Source organism: Scleropages formosus, chromosome 6 (assembly GCF_900964775.1).
Source record: "Scleropages formosus chromosome 6, fSclFor1.1, whole genome shotgun sequence".
Classification (NCBI taxonomy): domain Eukaryota; kingdom Metazoa; phylum Chordata; class Actinopteri; order Osteoglossiformes; family Osteoglossidae; genus Scleropages; species Scleropages formosus.
In genome coordinates this window covers 32,635,640-32,657,109 of record NC_041811.1, presented here as the reverse complement: position 1 = coordinate 32,657,109, position 21,470 = coordinate 32,635,640, and the positions used below count along the sequence as shown (strand labels likewise).

General features: G+C 49.7%; 1 protein-coding gene across 1 annotated transcript; it reads right to left on the bottom strand.

Moving 5' to 3' along the window:
• Positions 1–303: 303 nt before the first annotated feature.
• sppl3 (signal peptide peptidase 3) lies at positions 304–21,321 on the bottom strand. Its single transcript, XM_018755191.2, has 11 exons — positions 20,553–21,321; positions 7,353–7,430; positions 7,073–7,158; positions 6,271–6,390; positions 5,983–6,061; positions 5,689–5,801; positions 5,213–5,319; positions 4,113–4,276; positions 3,042–3,232; positions 2,351–2,460; positions 304–1,987 (listed from the first exon to the last, which is right to left on the bottom strand). The coding sequence occupies exons 1-11, from the start codon at positions 20,576–20,578 to the stop codon at positions 1,916–1,918; spliced, it is 1,146 nt and encodes a 381-aa protein (XP_018610707.1). The 5' UTR covers positions 20,579–21,321; the 3' UTR covers positions 304–1,915.
• Between the last annotated feature and the right edge of the window lie 149 nt (positions 21,322–21,470).

The window sequence follows — 21,470 nt, the reverse complement described above, 5'->3', positions numbered from 1 at the left end:
CCACCCGTGCGCTGCAGGAACTGCGACTGACGTACAGGCAACTGGTGTGATCTGAAACTGCTGTGCTCTTCAGAGTGAAATTATCCGACATGCATCAGCACAGCGTACTTTCTAAATAATATGCTTCGAGAACTGGATACAAATTTAGTTGTGAAACATAAGAAATGGCATAAAGTCAGGAATGCGAGAGGAAACCAGAGCAACAGCACGGCCACGCACCAACTTAGCGGCACAGGGACAGGGAGCGGAGTCCTCGGGAAAAGCAACAGGCACCAGGCAGGACACGAGTGTGTTACCATTACATTTTTTTTTTTTTTTTTATTTACAGCAGGGTCCTGACCCAAAGGGACGACTTGCTTGGGGTCGGGCTGGTCAGGCTGATCAGGATCGACGTCGCAATAGTTTTTATTTCAGTATTTTTTAAACCACCTTTTTTTGTACAGACTCTGTTTAAATGATGGTAATGTTCCAGGGCTGGTACCCTCAAATGTAAGGATGAAAAGGGCAGAGGCAGAAATGGTGTATAAAACAGTCTACGCTACAACAAAGAAAAGGGGAAAACACACAAATAGGGAGGGAAGTAAAAAAAAAAAAAAAAATCCAGTTAAAAATAAAAATAAAAAAACGAAACAAAAGACCCTCTCCAAAATTCACTCTGAGGCCAGAGGTGTGTAATAGGGTGTCGCTCCCATATGTGCCTCCTGTTGCTGAAAGTGTGCTAATGACCACAAATACCCCTTGGGGGAAACGCTGACCACTGGAACTCAGCTCAGTGAAGCTGCAATGCAGTGTTGGCGACTCCCACTCTCTCCAGCAGTTCTACGACCCCATCCATCCTGGTCTTTCTTGCTCTCCAAACTTCTCCAGAGACGCACAGACTCCCGTGGTCCACTTTTCTTCCAAACCGAACGTTACGAACCACAACCCGCGGAAGAAGGCAAAAAGGAAAGGGCGTCGAACGCAAGGAGGCGGCGGCTCGTCCTGGCATCTCCTCGGGGCGGCGGCGTGACGATCGCCGCCCTTCCCGGGCGAGCGAGCAAAGTTTCGCTCCATCAGCCGCACGACACACCGAAGCCGCAGAGGCGAGATCTGCGTTGCGCATACCAGGAGACTCCACCAAGGCCCAATATCGACAGCAGCAAGAGTCACGGAGTGCATGAAGAGCTGTTACGTCGAGACTCATCCGCACTGTGACGCGACGCTTCAAACGTGCGGACGTACGCAAACGGGTACGTCTACCCTGATTATGTACACATACGTCGACGCGCACGAATGAACCGAAGTCCAAATAAGAGGGGTGTATCTGGATGGCGAGGAGGAGGAGGAGGAAGACGGGCGAGAGATGAGTCTGTGCTGAGTTTTGTTTCGGCTCTTTCCAGCGGCGGAGGCTGTCTGCTGGTCCCTGGCCATCGTGTACCTGCAATGGTCCCTCAAGTCTGCTTTGCTTGGACTTAAGTGGTTAATCAAAAGACCGACAAACAAGTGAACATTGAAAGAGCACAAAGCCTCTGTAACCTGCAGTACATCTGTCCAAAAAGGAGGCTTAGATGAAGTGTTTTGACTGAAGAACTTGTTTGAGTGTGTTTGTGTGGGGGGGGCAGGATGATGACAGCAGGTTGGGTGTGTGTACATGAATGAAAATTCCTCCGCTTATAGCGCTGAGGAACTGTATTCCAGTCCAAGTGAGAGAAACACAACGATCTAACAGCGCCGGGGGGGGGGGTTGGGGTGCGGTGCTGGTTTTCGGAGGGAAAAGGGCACAAGGATGTCCGGCTGTCGGATCCAGGTGTGGAGAGGCGTCGCGCCCAGGGCGAGGGCAGGCGATAGGGACCCCTGCCCGCCCTCCCCCGTCCACGAGAGCGGTCTCTCTCCGTCTCTCAGCAGTCCTGGGCACCAGGTGGCCACCGACGCGCCATCATACCTCCAAGAAGCGAGAGCTGCCGGATTTGGCATGGAAGGGCTCCGACCACATGCGGCGCAGGTCCCCCTGCACGGAGACCACGGAACAGGAGGCAGAGAGGGCGAGTGAAATTCAAATTGCTCCGAGCATGACTAATCTAGAGCCCGCAAGCCCACACTGCTCATATGTCAGAAGCTCAGATCAACGACAACTGCGGTGCGTACGAGCAGTTGCCATAACGACGCCTGGCTGCGCCATTAGTCAGTCCGCCTGCTCCGCTCTCCGTTATTTACACGTAGCTGGGGGCTGAGGAGCTCGTAATTAACGCTGCTACGAACTACGGTAATCGTGACCTTGTGGCGCTCGTCACGTGTTCTCCCGCTGCTTTTTTAACCGACTCGCACCCCCTCGAAGCTGACCCTACGTGGGTTCGGATGAGCGAGGACACACCTTCAGGTAGGCCATGGTGAGCAGAGGCAGCAGGGTGAAGGGGACAAGGTACAGCAGGGCAGGCTGGGCAGCACGGTGGATCCTGGAGGCCACGGTCGCCGTCAGGAGACCTGGAGACACACGGGTAGCGGGGCGGGGATGTCATTGGCGAGGGTCCACACCGTCAGAGCGACACCTGTAGGGCACCTTCAGAGACCGGGCTCACAACGTCCAGCGTCCTCAACAATGACCTCTCCGCCATCCTCTCCGAAAGCTCAGCTCTTCTAACATATCAACTCCGGCTGTTTCATTGCCATTTCTCGACAGGCTGGGAATCGTATGTGAAGCTGAAAATCGTACCTGCGTTTACTGTACATGTATTCATTTATTGGACGCTTTTCTCCAAAGTGACCAACATCTCGTGGAAAATACAATGTGTTCGTTACATTAGGAGGAAGAGACACTCAGATGCAGACGTGCGATTCTTACATGCACTTAGTTTGTTTCCACCACGTGAACCGATATTCATCACGTGTAGCAGCATAAAAGTTTACCGGAATATCAACAATTCTTAGTCACATTCCTAATAATTTTTCATTTTTCACGTGACACGTAGCTGAGCCGTAACATTTGAAGATGCAGCATTATGACCTTCTCAGCAGATTCCTGCAAATCTCCCTGAAGTTTACGCCCCTCCCACCCCTTCACTCACCCACAAAGTATCCGATGAGGGTGCAGTGGAAGTAGGAAACGCGCTGCATGCGGCCAGACATGTTGGCAGGGCCTGGCGGCTCACTAGTGGCCTGCTTTTTGTAGTTGTCGTATCGTAGCACGAAGCACAGCAGGAGCCCCGGCATCACGATGTCTCCGATACCCAACATGGAGAAATGGCTCCCTGTCGAACTGGCCGGGGGCGGGGCCAGGATTAGGGGGGTGGGGTGGAGGAATTGGGAGTTTGAGGGAGGATGCACAAAAGAAAACACACGTAAGTTTCCCCAAGAACACTCGGATGCTTTTTACACCGATTTACACAACGAGGCGTTTCGCCGCAGCTGCATCCCGAAGCACTGTGGTTAAGGACAAAACAATGGGGCTCCAACCGTGAGTGTGGAACCTGCAACCTAACGGTCATAATTTCCAACTGGCCTACTCCACTACATCGCAGACCCAAGGTGGAGTAAGCGAGGGTAAGGGCAGGGCCATGGAGTCGAGGTCGACTCCAGACGACGACTTGTGGGTTTTCGCGGTAAGCGAGAGTTGGACAATATTTACCGCCGCTGCCTTCTGCGGATGTCTTGGGATGAAACCCACATGAACAGGAAAACATGCAAACCCCACACACAGAGGGATTCGAACCCAAGCGCCACCTCCTGCGCCACAGCGGCGCTATTCATAACTGTCCAGAGAAGGCTGCAGTGGCCCAGAGCCTATCCTGGTACCACAGGGTGCAAGGCAGGGCACGCCCTGGATGGGGCGGCACTCCATTGCAGGGAAATCGCACACGCTCTTACTCAAACGTAGACACACAGGGCGATTTCAGAGTCACCGATTCACCTGAACAGGCCTTTGGGAGGAAAGTGGAGCAGCCAAAAGAAACCGACACAAACATTCAAAGTCCACGCACACCGAGCCGGATTTGAACCGGCGCACAAATCCACAGCCCAGGTGAAGCGAGGTACCAGAGATGCCCGCTGTGCCGCTATTCCACTCCTTACAAGGGCACGGGAGCGTTCAGATGAGACCCCGTCCCGACCTCCCCCCTCTCCCCGGTGCCCGGTCGTACCTGGGGAAAACCAGCTTGCCGGGCAGGGAGAGGCGAGGCACATCACGGCCCATGCCGGGCCCGAGGTGCAGCTTCCGCGACAGCACATCCAGTGGGTTGTCTGCTGGCTGCGTGGCTACCTTCACCATCACGTTGCTGTTGAAGATGTAGGCTGAGAAGAAGACCTGAGGGGAACACGCGCGCACACACACACACACACACACGGTTATCTGCATGCCCTGCTTTTACTCCACCGGAGGATCTCTGAAGGTCGCCGTACTTCAGCTTCCAGGATTTTACATTCCAGCTGGTGACTAATTTTACGTCCAACTAGCTGGAGGAGATGACTTGTTGTCTAACCACGCTGTTAAGGGCTGAGAATAAGAGGAAAACACAGCAAACGCTGGGGCCTTTGCTGACAATCCTATTACCTCTAGTTCCAAGCAAAACTCCGCCATGGATGCTCCCAAGCCCGGCTGAGAAGGGAGGACGAGGGTTGGACGTGGAGCTAGCTACCCGACACCGTAAAACCCTTGCCAGCTACAGAAACGCCAACAAGGAAACTTAGAGACATCTCAGCTTTTAGGGATGCCTGGAGAGTCCTTTTCGGTGGCCTGTGCCCCAGGAGGGGTGGAAGGCATAAGAAGAAGTAGTTCCAAGCAACCTCTAATTCCAAACTCTAACCAAGAACTCACACGCACACAGTCTGAAACCGCTTGTCCCGAGCAGGGTTGCGGTGAACCAGAGCCTAACCCTGCAACACAGGGTATAAGTCTGGAGGGGGAGGGGACACACCCAGGGTGGGACGCTAGTCCATCGCAAGGCACCCCAAGCAAAAAAAAAAAAAGAATAATCTAAGGTATTACAGGTGCAAGAATTGATACTTTGTTGCACTGAAATGTGCCACCTGCTTCATGAGGAATGTCAGAAAAGCTTGTAGAACCATGCGGGACACCCTTTGACCTTTACTGCTGTTCGGGAACGCTTCGTACGCCAGTGCCTCGGCCCTCAGACGCGGAGCGATGTTGGGAACGGTACCGGCGGCGCCGAACTGGAGCAAATGGCCCAAGTACAGAAAAAGTGGTGTGTAAAGCAGGTGGTGGAGAGAGCAGCTCACTGACCCAGAAGACATCGTAGATGAGGAGCCCCGACAGCAGCAGGCAGGACACCTTGAGGCTGGGCAGGCGGACGAACGCGATCATGGCAACGCAGAGTCCCATGGCCAGCGCTGTCAACACACACACACACACACACACACACACACACACACACACACACACACACACACACGGAGATAAAATGAATTAACTTATTAATTAACCTTAGCTTCCATTATCTCTCTTTTGCACAGTAATTACTGTATTTCTTAAGTGATATAAAATAGCCAATTACAGTCATACTGCAATTATGCTTGGAGAACCAAACGCAAGGACTTGGATCCGGAAACCACAATGTCATGTAGCACGGCTGGGTCTGCGCTGATGTTTCTGTTGCTTCGCCAACAAAGCGCTCAAGACACACACACACACACACACACACACACACACACACACACACACACACACACACACACACACACACACACACACACACTCACCGTCCATGAGAAGCCAGTGCCCTGTCAGCACCCAGATGAGCACTAGCGTGACGGAGAGCGAGAAGGAGAAGAGCTCAGCCAAGGTAAAGCGGCCGCAGCAGCCGAAGGAGATTCTGTGAAAGAAACGGGCTCGATGAACCACGAGGAGAAATCTGAGCGCTTTCCAGCTTTCCACGTACACGTGCGAAGCGTCACGACGTCCTGGTCAGCAAGTGCGCCAGCCAGTCCGCACCGGAGCGTCAACAAGCAAAAACCTTGCGATCCCACGTACGGGAACGGTCTGCGGCGACTTACTTGTTCTGAGGGGAGCAAGGCCTGGTGAGGTACTGGCACATAGGCAGCAGGAGGAAGGCAAACGCTATCGTCGCGAGCACTTGGGAGAGGGGAAAAGAACATACCTGAGACCCTGTGACTCATAACACCTGGGGCTCACAAAGAACAGCAGTCTGAACAAGCTGGCGAAGTCCCACACATGACAGAGGAAACCTCTGAGAAACAACAAGTAGGAGCGACGAAACGTGCCGCGCGTCACGGTCGGCGTGTGACGGACTCGCGCTCCGACCGGCGCCCCGCGGCCGGTACCTGCGGTGCAGATAGTGAAGACGACTTGAACGGAGTCAAAGAAGAAGAACATGACGAGGAGCGACACCGATGCTCCGATGGGCAAAAAAAGAGCCTGCGTGGAGTCAATGGTCTGGATACCTGGGAACAGGAAGCACATTGGGGAGGAAGCATTAATAAGCGGATATGGATGCTCTTCGACCGACCATTTTTCGACTTTACGATGGTGCGCTGGCGACAGACATTCAGTAGAAAGTGTACTTTGAATTTTGATTCCCCCCCCCCCTCCGGGCAAGCGATATGTGGTGCAATACTTTCTCGCGATGCTGGGCAGCGGCAGCGATCCTCATCTCCCAGTCTGCCGGGCGGTCGCTAGTGTATACAACCAATACTCTGCAGCGTTCTGTTTCCAGCATTTTTTTGGATATCCCCCCCGTATCTACGTTGTGTTTTGTGCATCCATCATGCGTAGTCCTGTGTAAGTAGCTTTGTGTTTTATGTAGCGCCACGGTCCTGGAGGAACGCCGTTTCGTTTCACTGTACGCTGTACCAGCTGCATATGGTTGAAATGACAATAAAGCCACTTTGACTTTGGCCATCGCACGTGAACTTGGACTTTCGCAATCTACGATCTCCACCATCTTAAAAGATAAGAAGCGTTGATGTTCGGCAGGTTAGGTGTATTAAATGCATTTTCTACTTACGATACTTTCGACTTACGATAGGTTTGTCGGAACGTAACCCCATCGTAAGTCGGGGACCGTCTGTATACCTCGAAACGCACGCACGCACGACGAAGACAGCAGGCGGTGCTCCCACTCACTGTTGTTGTTGCTGCTGAAGGTTCCTGCCGCAGAGGAACTCCCGTCCTTCTCCTTCTCCTGATTCTCGCAGTCCATGTTCAAGGACCTGCCACGAAGAAGAAGGAAGCGAATCGGGAACCTCAAAGGCTCACGTTACTTCCGAAGCCGACCGGAACACAGTCCGGCGAAAAGCCTTCTCTACCGTCTTTATTCCACAAAAAAAAAAAAAAAAAAAAAAAAAAATCTTATGAATGTTTGCAAAAATGCGCGACTCAAAACCATCTTGCACAGGTTACTCACCTGAAGCTGCCATAGACGATGAGGAGAATGGAGATGAGGAAGGTGGACACCTGGCTGGAGTCAACCAGGGAGTACGCCCTGCCAAGAAGCACACGCACGGGTTAAACGCTGCACTCGCAACACACGCGTCCCCGCCTAAAGGACCGCCCGCAGGGCGGCCCTCGGAGTCTCATTTAAATAAGAAAAAAAAGCTAATTATTCCCAGTAACACTCCTCAGGAGTTAGTGCCGGAAAATTAGTTTTGAGTACATCAAATAATAGCAGGTCCTTCCCGCACGGGTGGGTTTTTCAGGCTCGAATTTGACTTGGAAGCGAACCCGAGGTGAAATGAGGCCGAAAGGCAGATGGGGCCACGAACAAGACTCGTCTGCAAGAGATTTGCCGGCGCGGCACAATCTCGGCTTTTCGCCCCGGGCAACTCGTCGGAGCGTCCGCAGATTAAGCAAATCCCGTCAGGAAATAATTTAATTCCCGGGAGGGAAGGACAGGGACTCGGTCGGCTCAAAGGTAACCTTCCGAAGAGGAAGGGCGGGATGGGGCGGTGAGCGCCGCAGCGGCCGAACGAGGAAGAGCAGTCGTCGGCGCAGTCGAGAGCGTGAGCCAGGGTCAGCGGGGTACCAACCGAAGCTCCAAAAACGGCACGGAGGTGGATCGAGTCCCCAATGCGACTGCTGTACTGCATAAAAGTTAAACTGCTTTTAAACAGCTATCTGCTCCACCAACAGGATTTGCATTTATCTGTTGTCATGGAAACCGAGCCTGTGGCTGGTGGCAGGGGTGTGTGGGTTGCCGTCACTGTGGGTGTGTGTGAGAAGCATGAAAATACCATAGGGATTTAAACAACCACAGCGGCAACCTCAGTCCTCGACATTTTACCGTGGTCACTCAGGTAAAGCAGCGCTGCTGCTGCTGCTGCGTTCGTCGCCCCTGCCGGACGACTGCTGCCAAGATCTCTGTTTTATCATCCGTGCGCGCTGGTTCCTGAACTCGAGAACATAACAGGGAGAGGAAGTCTATTCATAATTTGATTTGTTCCTGGATCCGGTCGTTTGAACCACTAATTCACGGTCAACAGAGATCCGTAACGGCTAAGAAAGAGCTGAACGTTAACCGCCGAACGGGCGCAGGTAAAACGGCCGTACGGTCGGTGTTAAAGAGTAACTAACGAGGGCAAACTGCACTGTTCCAACTGATGTTAACAACCACTAGCGTAGCTGTGAACATTTTAATGGGATTTGATAACATATTAACACACAAGGGTGTCAACTTCGGAGCTCAGGGATGCAATAAAAAAAAAAAAAAGTTAGCGGTGAAACTAACGGCAATTACGTTTTCACCCTACAAAGGGTTTTTCAGGAACGCATTACGTTCCGGTATTGCATCATTTATGACTTTGACTTATTTATTTATTTATTTTTTTTTTACTAGCTTCACAGTACAATAAGAATAACACTAAAATGACTGAAGATAAAAATGTGCTGGACAAACGTACTGTTTCTTGGGACAAGACAACACCTTTCTCACTGTCCAGCAGGGGCTTAAGTAGTGTAGTCATGGAAACTGTTTGTTTATGGTGACTAAGTGTGCGCGTGTGAGCCACACGGTCGTGATTACTGCATGATGCAACATTGTGTGCATAATCCATGTGCCACAAACTCCTATTTAATGCTGATTGTTCTTTGCAGCAACTCTATTTTAAAGCGGCTGCACTGGGTCACAGCAGTACAGAAAGAGACAAAGACAAAAGAAACTGAAATATTTCAAAAGTGTCAAAAGACCACTGTCCAAAAAGTGGACTTTGCGTCTGCCGTGTCTGAATTCAGCGGGCAGATTGAAACGGCATCACAGATGGGAACCTTTCACAGTAACACTGCGGTTCTCTGCTTCAAATTCCTTTAAAAAATTTTTTTAAAAGTGTTATTTGTCAGGGAGTGACAAAAATTGAGCCAGAATACTCTGAACAGGTGTTCATGTCAGGTGAAACCCATGCCAATGGGACAAAAATCGGCTCGCAGCCCCAACCCAGGAACATCACTAGTCCTGCAGCAATCGCTGGAAAGGAGCATTGCCTTCAACGTTCTCACGTAAGCCCAAAATTACAGATCGTTATGGTGGTTTATGTATCCCGCTTTTTCCGATTTTGCCGGTAACAAACTGGTACAACTGTATTTTACACCGGCAAAAACTGTGCTACTGAACTGACTATTTTGAAAACTGCACATCCGCATCTGCATCTCTGTCGGGACAACGTGCTTCGGTTTACGCCGAGGTGTACGTCGCTCTGGAAAAAACACTTTTGAAATTAATAAATGCAAATGTTTGCAGGAACCCACGAAGACTAAAGATCCATCACGCCAAAACAAAATGCTTGCAGGCAGAGCACATGCCACAGTGCGCACGCAACGCTGCTGGTGAGACACAGGGTTGGGCCAGAAGGCCTCCCACGATAGCCATGTGACACAAGCCCGAAGGTGGTAGGGTCTGGTCAAGTGGTCTGGAAATTAGACGGTAAAGGGTGCCCTTGACAAGACGCTTATTAGAAAGTGCTACACGATCATACTAGCGATATTTTGTAACCTTCTGACCATGAGCCCCCACCTAATCCATATGGACCTATTTGCAATTTCTTAATATATTGTATCCACTTGTAAGCCATTGTGAATCTTGCACTGAGAGTGGAGCATTATGGAAAGTGTGAAATTACACAGGAGGGTCTGTTGGCCGGGGGGTGCGGTGGCGCAGTGGGTTGGACCAGGTCCTGTTCTCCAGTGGGTCTGCAGTTCGAGTCCCGCTTGGGGTGCCTTGTGACGGACTGGCGTCCCATCCTGGGTGTGTCCCCTCCCCCTCCCGCCTTACGTCCTGTGTTGCCAGGTTAGGCTCTGGCTCCCCGCGACCTGTTCAGAAAGTGTGTGTGTGTGTGTGTGTGTGTGTGTGGTCTGTGTTATTTCACTGAATGATTGCGTAGGCAGCAGTGAAATTAGCAGGAAAATTTTATCTGATGCTTGTTTGGGGATGAATGTGCATTTTAGCAGCAGTGTGCAGTTTTAGAAAGCTGTTCACAAATATAACGTGCACAGTGGATCCCCGCTTGGTTGATTGCTAATCTTATGGAGAACTAATCAATTAAAAAGAAATGGGAAATACCTTGAGCAGTAGATGTGTAAACGTGTTTTATATTGCACTGAAATCACGCGTTGCGTTATGTAGGGGTTTAAGCGTTCTAATTATACTTGGTTTCTGGTTTTCGGATGGGCTCAGAACACATTTTTCCTCCTTTTAAAATAATGGGAAACAGGCCTTCGGTATCTGAAATTTTGATATTCGCATCATATTCAGGAACGGATTCATTTTGTAACTGAAAGAATGCCTATATAGGTGGTCCCCGATTTACGATGGTTCGACTTGTGATTTTTTTTTTTGACTTTACGATGGCGAGCTGGCAATAGATATTCGGTAGAAACCGCACTTTGAATTTTGATTTTTTTTTTCCCCTGACCAAGCAATATGCGGAGCGATACTCTCTTGCGATGCTGGGCAGCGGCAGCGATCCGCATCTCCCAGTCTGTCACGCAGAGGTGGGTATTAGGTGTATTAAATGGGGTACGTAACCCCATCGTAAATCAGGGACCACCTGTCCCATCTAAATGCCGGTGGCAGCATTTTCTGAATTTTCAGCCTTTCCATTTATCCACGTGTTACGCATTTGGAATTTTTAAATGATATCTTTGAACAGGCACATGTGCAACGGTTAAGGTTCTACATTACCTGGCTTGCAACGCCATTGTCGGGTTACTTTTTTCTGCGCTGCGTTCGTCCATACCGATGCTCCACAAAACCTCACATAAGGTGTCGCAAAAAGTCAAAGTTCTACGACCGAATTATACAACGGACCGATCATTTCGTCCATCTCGTTTTCTGAAACCAGAAAGGCGCTGCCCTCTGCCACTGCCATCTGGTACCAGCCCTCGCTTTAATTCGGGGTAACATGCTTATTTCAGAAAATAAAGTGAAAAGCAGTACATTTTGCAAACAACTTTTTTTGGAATCCAACATTTCCAGCAAGTACTCATACAACTGATCCTCTTGGAAATATGAAAAAGCCACATTACCTGAAAGGGCAACTGCACTTTTGAGAAAAAGGAATTTAAAAAGCAAAGCTGGAGAAAAGTCACACATGCACATTAGACACATTGTCCACGGCTCAGCGGAAACATAAGCAAAGGGCTCGTTCACCGTATGAAGGAGAAATCTGGACACGCTTCTTAACATTTACAGAAAGAACTTGTTTCCCTGTCTTGTTTGTCTTGAACTACTCAGAAGGTGTGAGCCGAGGGCAGCCGGAGGCTCCCGAAGCTGCTGAAAGCGTGACTAAAGAGCAAAGCGGGACTGACCGTCTGACTTCTCACGTGTCTGCGGCAATGAAAAATCACAGAGCCGTTCTGTTTCCTGCGTGGCGACGCCCAGCATGCCTGCCAGGGTGCCCCCCGCCCACCCCGCACGCTTGGCACAGCAACTAGCGGCAAGACAGCAGTTCCGTTTGCACTCGCGCTCATTTCAAGCGTGGACTGCAAAATAAAGTGGCAGATGATACAAGTTCTTCCCAAAATTTTACGCTCGTAATATAAGCTCTACTTTATTCAACTTCTGCTTGAACAGAATTTTTAATCCTCACGTGAAATAAAAAATGTCAAAAATTGTGAAAAAAATGAATGCAAATAATATTCCAGGAAATTATGTCAAGTCCAACTAAAATACTGGCTGAGGCTCTCAATCCGTATCAGACATAGCAAAGCAACTGGTCGCAGGTTCTTAGAAAAATCTCGGGGGGGGGGAAATAATGCAATTAATATTTTCAGACTTGTTAATGGCATGCAATACCTCTCTGAACCATTTTCCATCATAACAGGCACTTTGACTCTTAAGTGTAGAAGGTTCTTCAATGTAGAGTCACATTTTACCAGGGTACAATCAGATTAAGCATCAAACAACTCAGTGGCAGATCTGGTTATGTAATCAATATGTTGCCCAAACAGTATTTAATCTCTCACTGAATGTATAACAAGTGTGGAGACCTGCTTTGGTGGGACAATAACATTGGTCTGTTGTGTTGTGAGATTGGCGAGAAGAAGCAATCATCGCATCGATGGCTTGTCCCTGCTCCTCTCTTCTTCAGCTTTCGTCTTCACACCCAGCACCCAAGTTAACATGCACCCGTTTGCTGGTGAAAAGGAGCATCGGGTGACACTTCCCATGTCAAAGTGTCTTTTTCCACTTCTCTCCAAGAAGGCATGGACTGTTTCTTCTTCATTGTAGAACCTTGATGACCATTCAATGTTCCTTTCTCTCACTTCACCTTGCTTCTCTTGGGACAAAAGTGTTTCTGCTGTTCCTGAACTTCCTCATGTAGGAAGTGCTGCGTTAATGATGACTTCCCATCCCAGTTTCATCTCAGACCCGATTCCAGCCCACTGTGGACATCCAAAAAAACGTCATTCTCCAAGACCCGAACTGGCGACACACCGAAGATGCCAAAGTCACGGTGAAGGGATCACCTATGAAGCCTACTCCCAAAGTGTGCCAGGAGGAGATGAAGGGCCCCTAGCTCTAAGAATTCCATTCGATGATACGCTACAGTGGCACATCTGAGCAGACGCCAACCGGCCATATCTACTTGATGCTGACAGAGCTGACGAGCAGGGACCGCCCGAATAGCGCCAAGCCGGGAGAAGAACGATGACCTGCAGCGGCCTGCGTAGGCGGACTTTGCAGTTCCTGACAAAATGCAACACCTCTGTGCGTGACCACGGGCCCGGTGCCGCGCGGAACATCCCGGAGTCGGGAAAGCCAGGAGGCTCCAAGGCGATGACGAGCGGCACGGGAGGAGCTCGACTCGCTTCACGTTCGCAAAAGCACATTCTTTCTGGGCTCGCATACCAGACGCGCCGCATGTTCACGTGAGACAAAACACGTGGGTTCTGTTCGTGTCTGTCCGACATCTTCTAACGCAGTGGACCACCAACTTTAATAATGGACTCCGCTACTGTACCATTTAACAGCGCGACTACTAAAATGGCATGGATTCAGCATATCGTGGATTGTAGTGCATGCATTAAGGAGACAACTGTCATCTGGATGCACCTGAATAAAGAAACTTTACAACACATTCCAAACATTTAAGATGCTGCCCGGCTGGGTACTTACCCGCATCACATTATACAGCCGCCTCTCCACGCAACGAGATTCAAAGGCAACGACAGCGTAAACGCTAGTGGCCCATCCGATTCATCCAGCTCTTCCGAACTTGCGATCCCGACAAATACTCGCTCCGTGACAGATCCGGGACCCCAACCGGGCACCGGCTCACTTGCCGGGACCTCGTGGGTCGATCGAGCTCAAACCTGCGACTAACCGCCAGACGCGAGCCGATCGGCCACCCTACGCCGGCGCCTTCAGCAAAAATGCTCCACAGGTGTAAAAAGCCACTGCAGCGACATCACAGCTGAACAGACTTTGAGACAAACCTAATTTTAAACCAAGTTATTTAAGACTCTTCGCAGGGGACTTTCCGTCTTAGAAAACGGCCAGCTGAAAAGCTGAACTTGAGCTCTGCTCCAGGGACCAATCCTTCTGATATTTTTGCCCCGTGTATCAATCTTAAGACATTACAACTGACAGAATTTGACGTGTCCCGATTCACGGGTGATGAGGATGATCCAATTTTGTCCCCCGGTGCGTTCGGTCAAAAAGGAGAAGAACTAAAACGAGAGCCGTCAGAGAGAAGGCCGACGCAGACCGAGCTTTCAAAAAAGGTTGACGGTCGCGAGTCGGTCATCGAAGAAGAGGCGGGGGCTCTGACCGCATTCCGCCGTCAGCTGTACCAGTTCACCTGGAAGATTTGAGACAGATTTGCAAGCTCCGATGAGACGAGACGAGAGAGACAAATGGTCGATAGGCATCTGATCAGACAAAGTTCGTCAGCACTATGAAAGATCTGTCCAAAAGAACAGGCGACACGAAAGATGAGCTTACAAAACTGCACGATAGCAGCGGTGAACTAAAACTCCTTTGTGGCAGCTATGGAAATTAAGACTCCGCCCACCATGGACAGTTCCAAGCACGGCTGGGAGAGGAGGAGGAGGGTTGGGCGTGGTGCTAGCTACCCCACGCCGTAAAAACCTTGCCAGCTGCAGAAGCGCCAACAAGGAAACTTCCAGACACCTCAGCTCTTAGGGATGCCTGGAGAGCCCTTGTTGGCAGCCTGTGCCCCAGGAGGGGTGGAAGACATAAGAAGAAGATGGAAATTAAACTCACCTCACTTAACCGATCGCGCCGAAACTCGTCTCGTCTGGACCGAACGTTCAACGTCTGCTTTGCAGGAGAAGGACGAATCACGAGCCGGATCGATTGCCGCCGTCGGCCAAAAAGAGAATTTGCAAGCAAAACTGGACGAAGCGGAACATAATTATAAAAACGGCCGTAATAATTTGAGAACTGTGGCAATTCCTGAAGACGCTGAAGGAAACATTCCTCAAATTGTGCAGGGCGAACTGCGTTTGTCGGTCGCTTCACCTCCTATTGAGGTAGATCGTGCCTACTAACTCCCCGGCGGAACCACCGACCGAACCGATCACCTGCCTGAGGAGCATTCTGGTCCGACTTCCATCTCCCACACCAGGAAAAGGGCAAGAAAGCTGCAGCAAAGAAACGCTGCATCATCTTTAAAGATTCCCTATCAGTATCTCTCCATGACCTGGCAGCTTAATTCTTGCGAAGACACAAATTTGATGAGTTTGCCAGAGCCCATAAAGTACGGAAGATCTACCACGGCTTTGCTCTCCTAGCCCGACTCCGGTATCTACACCCCACCGTCGAGGTCATACGAGTATTTGACAAAATTGCAATGCTAATTCTGGTTCTAGTTTCTTTTACATTTACTCGACGGGGGCCGCCAAAGGGAAAGCGCGAACGGGGTCGACCACCGAAAATGTGGCGTTCCGCCTTTCGAGAAGACCTCAAAGCCGCAAGCATCAAAGATCATTGGAGAACGCTCATTGCCCAATACGTCAATTGACGTAGGAGGAAATAACTAACTTCTCCAAAGGAACTTACGTTAAGCTATTTAAAATTACTTGCCCCTTTATCCAGCGAGGTATTCATTTTTTTACTAGAGCAATTTAAGGGTTAGTACCTTGCTTAAGGGTACTACAGCTGGAAATAGGATTTGAACCTGTGACCTTTGGGACCAAAGGCAGCTGCTGTAACCACTACCCTACCACTTGATTCCAGCGTTGATGGGACTGACAGACAGATTGCTTGACTGGATCACTTTTTTGGCTGTTTTATGTTGTACCTTTTACTGTTTTACTCTTTATATTCTGTCTATATAAGTGCTGCAGTGTGGGGGGTGATGTAGGCAGGGATGTTTACAGAGGGGTAAAGAAGGTACCCATAGACAGTGGTGGTTCACAAGCTTCTATTGGGACGGAGGGACGGACGGACACACACTTTTTGTTTGCGCTTTACTTTCGGTTTCACATTTCCAAGTTTGGTCTCTCCCTCTCATTTTCTTTATCTCCTTCCTCTCTCTACTTTGTACCTCACTGGGTCACGTGCTTCGGGTTTTGTTATGACAACACGACACGGTTTTAATGGGTTCACGTCCTCGTTTTACCATTTACTCTTACTTAGCGTTTCCGTCCAGAATTACTACCCGAGATCCGAAGGCAATTAAAAGTAGAAGGAACACGATATGCTCAAATGTGCAGACGCATACGACATTGAGCAGGTGTTATTTTTATTTCCTTTTACCTTTATTATGTATTAATATGCTGGCTTGATCAGCATCTGAAGATCCCTCCTGTACAAACAGTATATAGAAGGTGTTATTTTTTTCCCCTCCTTTTGCTAGTGCTGTTGGGGGAAAAAAAAAAAAAAAAAAGACTCTTTGCACAAAATAAATGAATCACTAAATATGACTCAGTGTTGTGCTACCCCAGGGTCACCTCAGTGATTAGCAAAACACCGACCTATGTTCTCCCACAAGTTTATTTTATCCTAAATCTACTCTTTTGAGGTTTTGCTTCCTCCCCTCTGTAGGGATGTGGATTTTTTTTTTCCCCCCGCCACACTTTTGTAACGTATTTCCAAAGAAACTGTAATATTATCTGCAACAACTGTTACTGAGTCACGTCCGTGCAGATTTATGTTCTATATTAAGCACCGAGACAAGCATGTGTGTGGAAAGGGCACTATATAAAACCACACTGTACTTAGTAATTATTTCCTTATTTAATATAAGCTTCATAGTGCTAAACCCATTTAGCCCACATGTACAAGTTTAAGGAATAGTTGTTTTAAATATGTAACTAAGAACGGATGCATTTCCTCTTGAGCTGTACGTTAAATTTCACACCCAAAAGTGTGATGTTTCAGGGTCCTAGATGGCAGAGTGTGTGCAAAGGAACCCGATTTACATCAAAACAGGACCCATCACACCGTGAGAAATAAAAAGAAAGAACGTGGGTTCGATCCCCGCTCGGTCTGCATGGAGTTTGTATGTTCTCCCCGTGTCTGTGTGGAATTCCTCCGGGTGCTCTGGTTTCCTCCCACACTCCAAAGACATGCTGTTCAGGTTCACCCACATTGTGTGAGTGACAGAGAGAGTGTGTTCCACTGATGTGTGGATGAGTGACCCAGTGTAAGTAGTGTATCTAGCAGTGTGAGTCACCGCGGTGAATAAGGTGTGTGGGCTGATAACACTACGTAGAGTTCATTGGAAGTCGCTTTGGAGAAAAGCGTCTGCTAAGTGAATAAATATAAATGTAAATATGCGAGTGTTCATAAAATGGCTAAAAAGGACATTTTCTCAAAGCCATCTGCGTTACCTTTCCGCAGACCTCCCACAGCATTCAGGAGCAGTAGCGAGGTACGTCCATAGCGCATGACGACCACCTGCATTAATGGCCTCCGGCACGTGATGTGGAAATCTAGCAGAACCTCCTGTAATGACACTGCACTCCACGGAGATGTTCCTACACAGAACTATTGCAAGGTGAGAGAAGAAACGGGGCCGGATGGTAACGTGCTGGTTAGAGCTGCTGCCTTTAGACCCGAAGGCCACAGGTTCAAATCCCACCACCGGCTATTGCACCCTTGAGCAAGGAACCTACCCTAAAAATTACTCCAGTAAGATTTCCCAGCTGTATAAATCAGTAAATGGTTGAAGGTAATTTAACATTGTGAGTCGCTCTGGAGAAAAGCATCACCTAAATGAACAAATATATAGAAAACAGAAACCTGAAGATGCCAATCCACTTTGTGACAGCATGGGTTTGAGGAAAAACACTCACCGTTTATTTTGAGCCACCTGACTTTTAACAAGACACAATGCATGAGAAATCATGCGTCATGGCCAGATCGCCCCCAAAAAACATCGTTCGGCACAGCGAAACAGTTACGGCCTTAACCTACAAGTCAGTTTATATGGGATTTGTACATTTCATCTCCCATCGGACTTCGAGGTGCGTTGCAAACACAGCGTTCATGCCAAACACCCTTTACAGAGAGCGCAATCACACCACCACACACGCAATACCGTGGTTTCACAAAGGCAAGAGGAAGGATAAAAACAGAGGGCTGCTTTCTCACCCAGGAAGTCGGATCCAAGCCGAGAGCCACGCAGCTCCACCTCCGGAAACAAGAGGGGCTCAGAAACGCAGGCAACCGTTTCGCCAAGGCTTTCTCCCCACCGCTGACCTCCAGCCCTTCGACCTCTCACGGTCGCCCAGCGTTCAATGCCTTTTATCGGTCATCTCACAGTTTTATTCACCCGTTATTTTCACTGGACTTATTCCAGTCCAGGACCTTTCCCAACAATCGAACAGCAACATGCCTCCAAATTACAAGTCTTACCCAACATGCCGCCACCAGCCTGGTGTTAGTCCCAAAAACAGATCTCTTCCAGGTGAAGCAGAGGGGGATCTACGTGAATAGAGTACAGTTGTGGATTTCAAACTACCCCCCCTCCCCTCCCCAATGCTCCCACTCTTAAGTCCCCTAGGAGCTCTGACCTCATGGCACTGTCACCACTGGCAACCAAAGGAGTCCCGACAGCGAGCAGCCATTTCTCAGCTTACGAAGACCTGCAAGGCACGTTCAGGGGTGCAGCTGTGCGAAACACCTGCAATTAAAAGGTTTGTTTTGACTCATGAGAGCCGCTATTGAGGGCAGCGGGTAACCGCAGCTTGATAATGGGGGCCTTGCAGACGTCTGACTCGTCACATAAATTTTCTGTCCTCCCTCACGCTCGCTTTCCAGCGCCCGAAGCGTGGCAGCTTCAGCGGCTTCTGCGAGACAGAACCAAAAGCGTGAGCAAAAGGACGGTACAATAACAATGCCGTTTCATAAATGTCACCGCCCGTTCCCGAAATGCCTTGCGTGAAGACAGGATCAACAGGAAAGAAAGTGGTATGCTCTGAGAAATGTCAATGGTTTTTTTTTTTTTCTCCTCCCTTCCAGAATGTCAGACGTGACTGAGACACACAGAGCAAAAGGAAAAGCAAAGTTGTCTGAGGTTTGACAGTTGAGGACTGCAACTATATTTGGGTCAAACAGGGCTGGAAAACACCAACTACATTTCTGAACACCTTAATGTACATGTTATTTAAGGGTGTTTATATTTATTTAATTTTTTTTTTTTTTTTTTTAAAAAAAAGGGTCAAGTCCCCTGTAGAGAAAGACGGTAGAATGCTGGTTAGAGCTGCTGCTTTTGGACCCAGAGGTCACAGGTTTGACACCCATCTCCAGCAGTAGTACCCTTGAGCATGATATTGACCAGTAGAATTACCCAACTGTATAAATGAGTAAATAATTGCAAGCAAATTGGCATTATAAACCGATACAGATGAGTGTCAGATAAATAAATGTACATGTTTCAGGTGCTACAGCAAGGCCTCACCCCAAAAATCAGAAGCAGCTAATAGTGTAGCGGTTAGGGTGACCGCCTTTGGACCCAAAGGTTGTCGGTTTGAATCCCACCTCCAGCTGTAGTACCCTTGAACAAGGTACTTACCCTAAATCACTCCAATAAAATTACCCAGCTGCATAAATGGGCAAATAACTGTCGGTAGATGAACAGCGCAAGTCGCTTGGAGAAAAGCATCGGCTAAATGAAGAAACGTAAAGTGCGATTAAGCTTTGCTCGCATATATTTTTATGCACTTGACAGTAAATGTTTTCGCAATTGTCAAAATTACTATCTTCGCTCTCAGATCATCACTAAATAGGTTTTTACTCTGTGTAATTTACCGTACTCCAGTAAGTGCAACTTACAGCTGGGGACACAGAACCCCCACCTGTGTGTTACAACCTGGAGCTGCACTGTACTAACATGATGTATTTTGAAGTGCAAAACGAGCACCCCCCCCCCAACCACATACATTATTGATGATGGCAACCAAGCCTGGAAAATAGATAGATGGATGGATGGATGGATAGATAGATATTCACTAAAACGATGCAGTTTTCAGGCATAGAGCCCAGTTACAACCCGATGCGTTATTATTTTTGCCACGTTTATTGCAACGTTCCTATGACAACAACATTCATTGATTCTGCCCATGACCAGCAGCACGCGCCGCGGGTCCGAGCGCCGCGTGCTCACACACACACAGCGACGCCGCCGCCCGCCACTTTGACCGGAACCAGTCTTGGGCTCCGGCGGCCGCAGCGGCACCGGCGACATCATCATCATCATGTGTCACATATTCAGTAAGTATGTAGAGACGACGACGTGTCGCGAACGACGAGGGAGGCATGATGATGATGATGTTGTTGTGCGAAGAGTCTGCGCGCGCGCGCGCTCGCTCGCTCGCTCCCGCGCCCCTCGGCTATCGCCATCATCAGTTACCTCACCGAACGAAGGAAGGAGCGCGCGACGCACGCAGTCTCATCCGCTGCCGAAAAAGACGGGAGCGACGAAGAGCGGCGGCGCCACTCCCGAGTGACTGACAGTGACACGGACCCTCCGCACACCAGCAGTGTGTCACGGTGACGGCGTGTCAGCGCTCGGAAGCCGCGAAGCGGCGACAATGAGGCGCAGCAGCAGGCAGGGCCAGCAGCAGAGTCTGTCAGTGACAACCTGAACCGGTTGAGTCAAGGCAGCCGAACCGAGCCGAGCCGAGCCGAGCCGAGCGCACTCACCAGGACGAGTAGCTCTGCTCCGCCATGTCGCCGACAGCTTGGCTCCGGGTCCCCGGTTCTACACGGCGGTGCCAGGCAGAGAGACAGAGAGGTGGAGAGAAGTCCGCTTTCGATGTGGGCCGTTAAGAGGCGCTTCTGGAGCACAGCAGCATGGCACCGACCGTGTCGTGTCGGTAGCTCTTCTTCTTCTTCTTCTTGGGCCGCCCTTCTGGCAGCGAGCGAGCGAACGGACGGACGGACGAGCGTCCGACCCGCAGCCCGGCGCGGCGTCCGCCGAACGAACGGCAAACGACGGTTGGCTGGCTGGCTGGCTGGCTGGCAGGCTAGCTAGCTAGCTAGCTAGGAGGCTAGCTAGCCAGCTGGCACAACACACAGCAGCGCCGCGCCAAACAAAATGTCAAAAAAAATGCCGCTTCTCCCGCGAGCGCCTCCGTGCACCGCCGTTCCGAGCGAACCCGCCGTCGAGGGTTTCTAATTCCGCCGTAAATCCATCATTTCCTGCCCTTTTCCTCCACTCCGGTCTGCCTCGATGTCCCCGGAGCTCCTTCTGTTGTAATGGAGCGCACGCAGTTAGCTTTGTTTTCAATGGCCATGGGCGCGGGAGCGCGCACGGCGCCTCTCAGTTGTGGAGGCTTCACGCGTGAACGAGCAGCGCTGTGTGTATATATATGTGTGCGCGCGCGCAGGGGCAGCCGCAACCAGAGCGGTACCTCCCCCATCGAGGCTTCGGTCCCCTCACCCTATGTAAGCGGGACTTATTCCTACGGGGGACAACAACAAAAACTAAATGGAACAATTCTAAAGAAAATAAATAAGAACTCGAATTTATTATCACTCAGTCCAACTATTATTGGCAAAGATCCCATACATGTTTTGTATTATTTACAAGTGTATTTCATTTAGGGGGACGCGGTGGCG

What these genes read in the sequence shown, in the direction of transcription:
- sppl3 (XM_018755191.2), bottom strand. Translation starts at nt 20,578, where the DNA reads ATGGCGGAGCAGAGCTACTCGTCCTG. An exon ending in ATCGTCTATGGCAGCTTCAG is followed by an intron (nt 7,159 to 7,352) that starts GTGAGTAACCTG and finishes TCTTCGTGGCAG; the next exon opens with GTCCTTGAACATGGACTGCG. An exon ending in CTTCACTATCTGCACCGCAG is followed by an intron (nt 6,062 to 6,270) that starts GTACCGGCCGCG and finishes CCCTCTCCCAAG; the next exon opens with TGCTCGCGACGATAGCGTTT.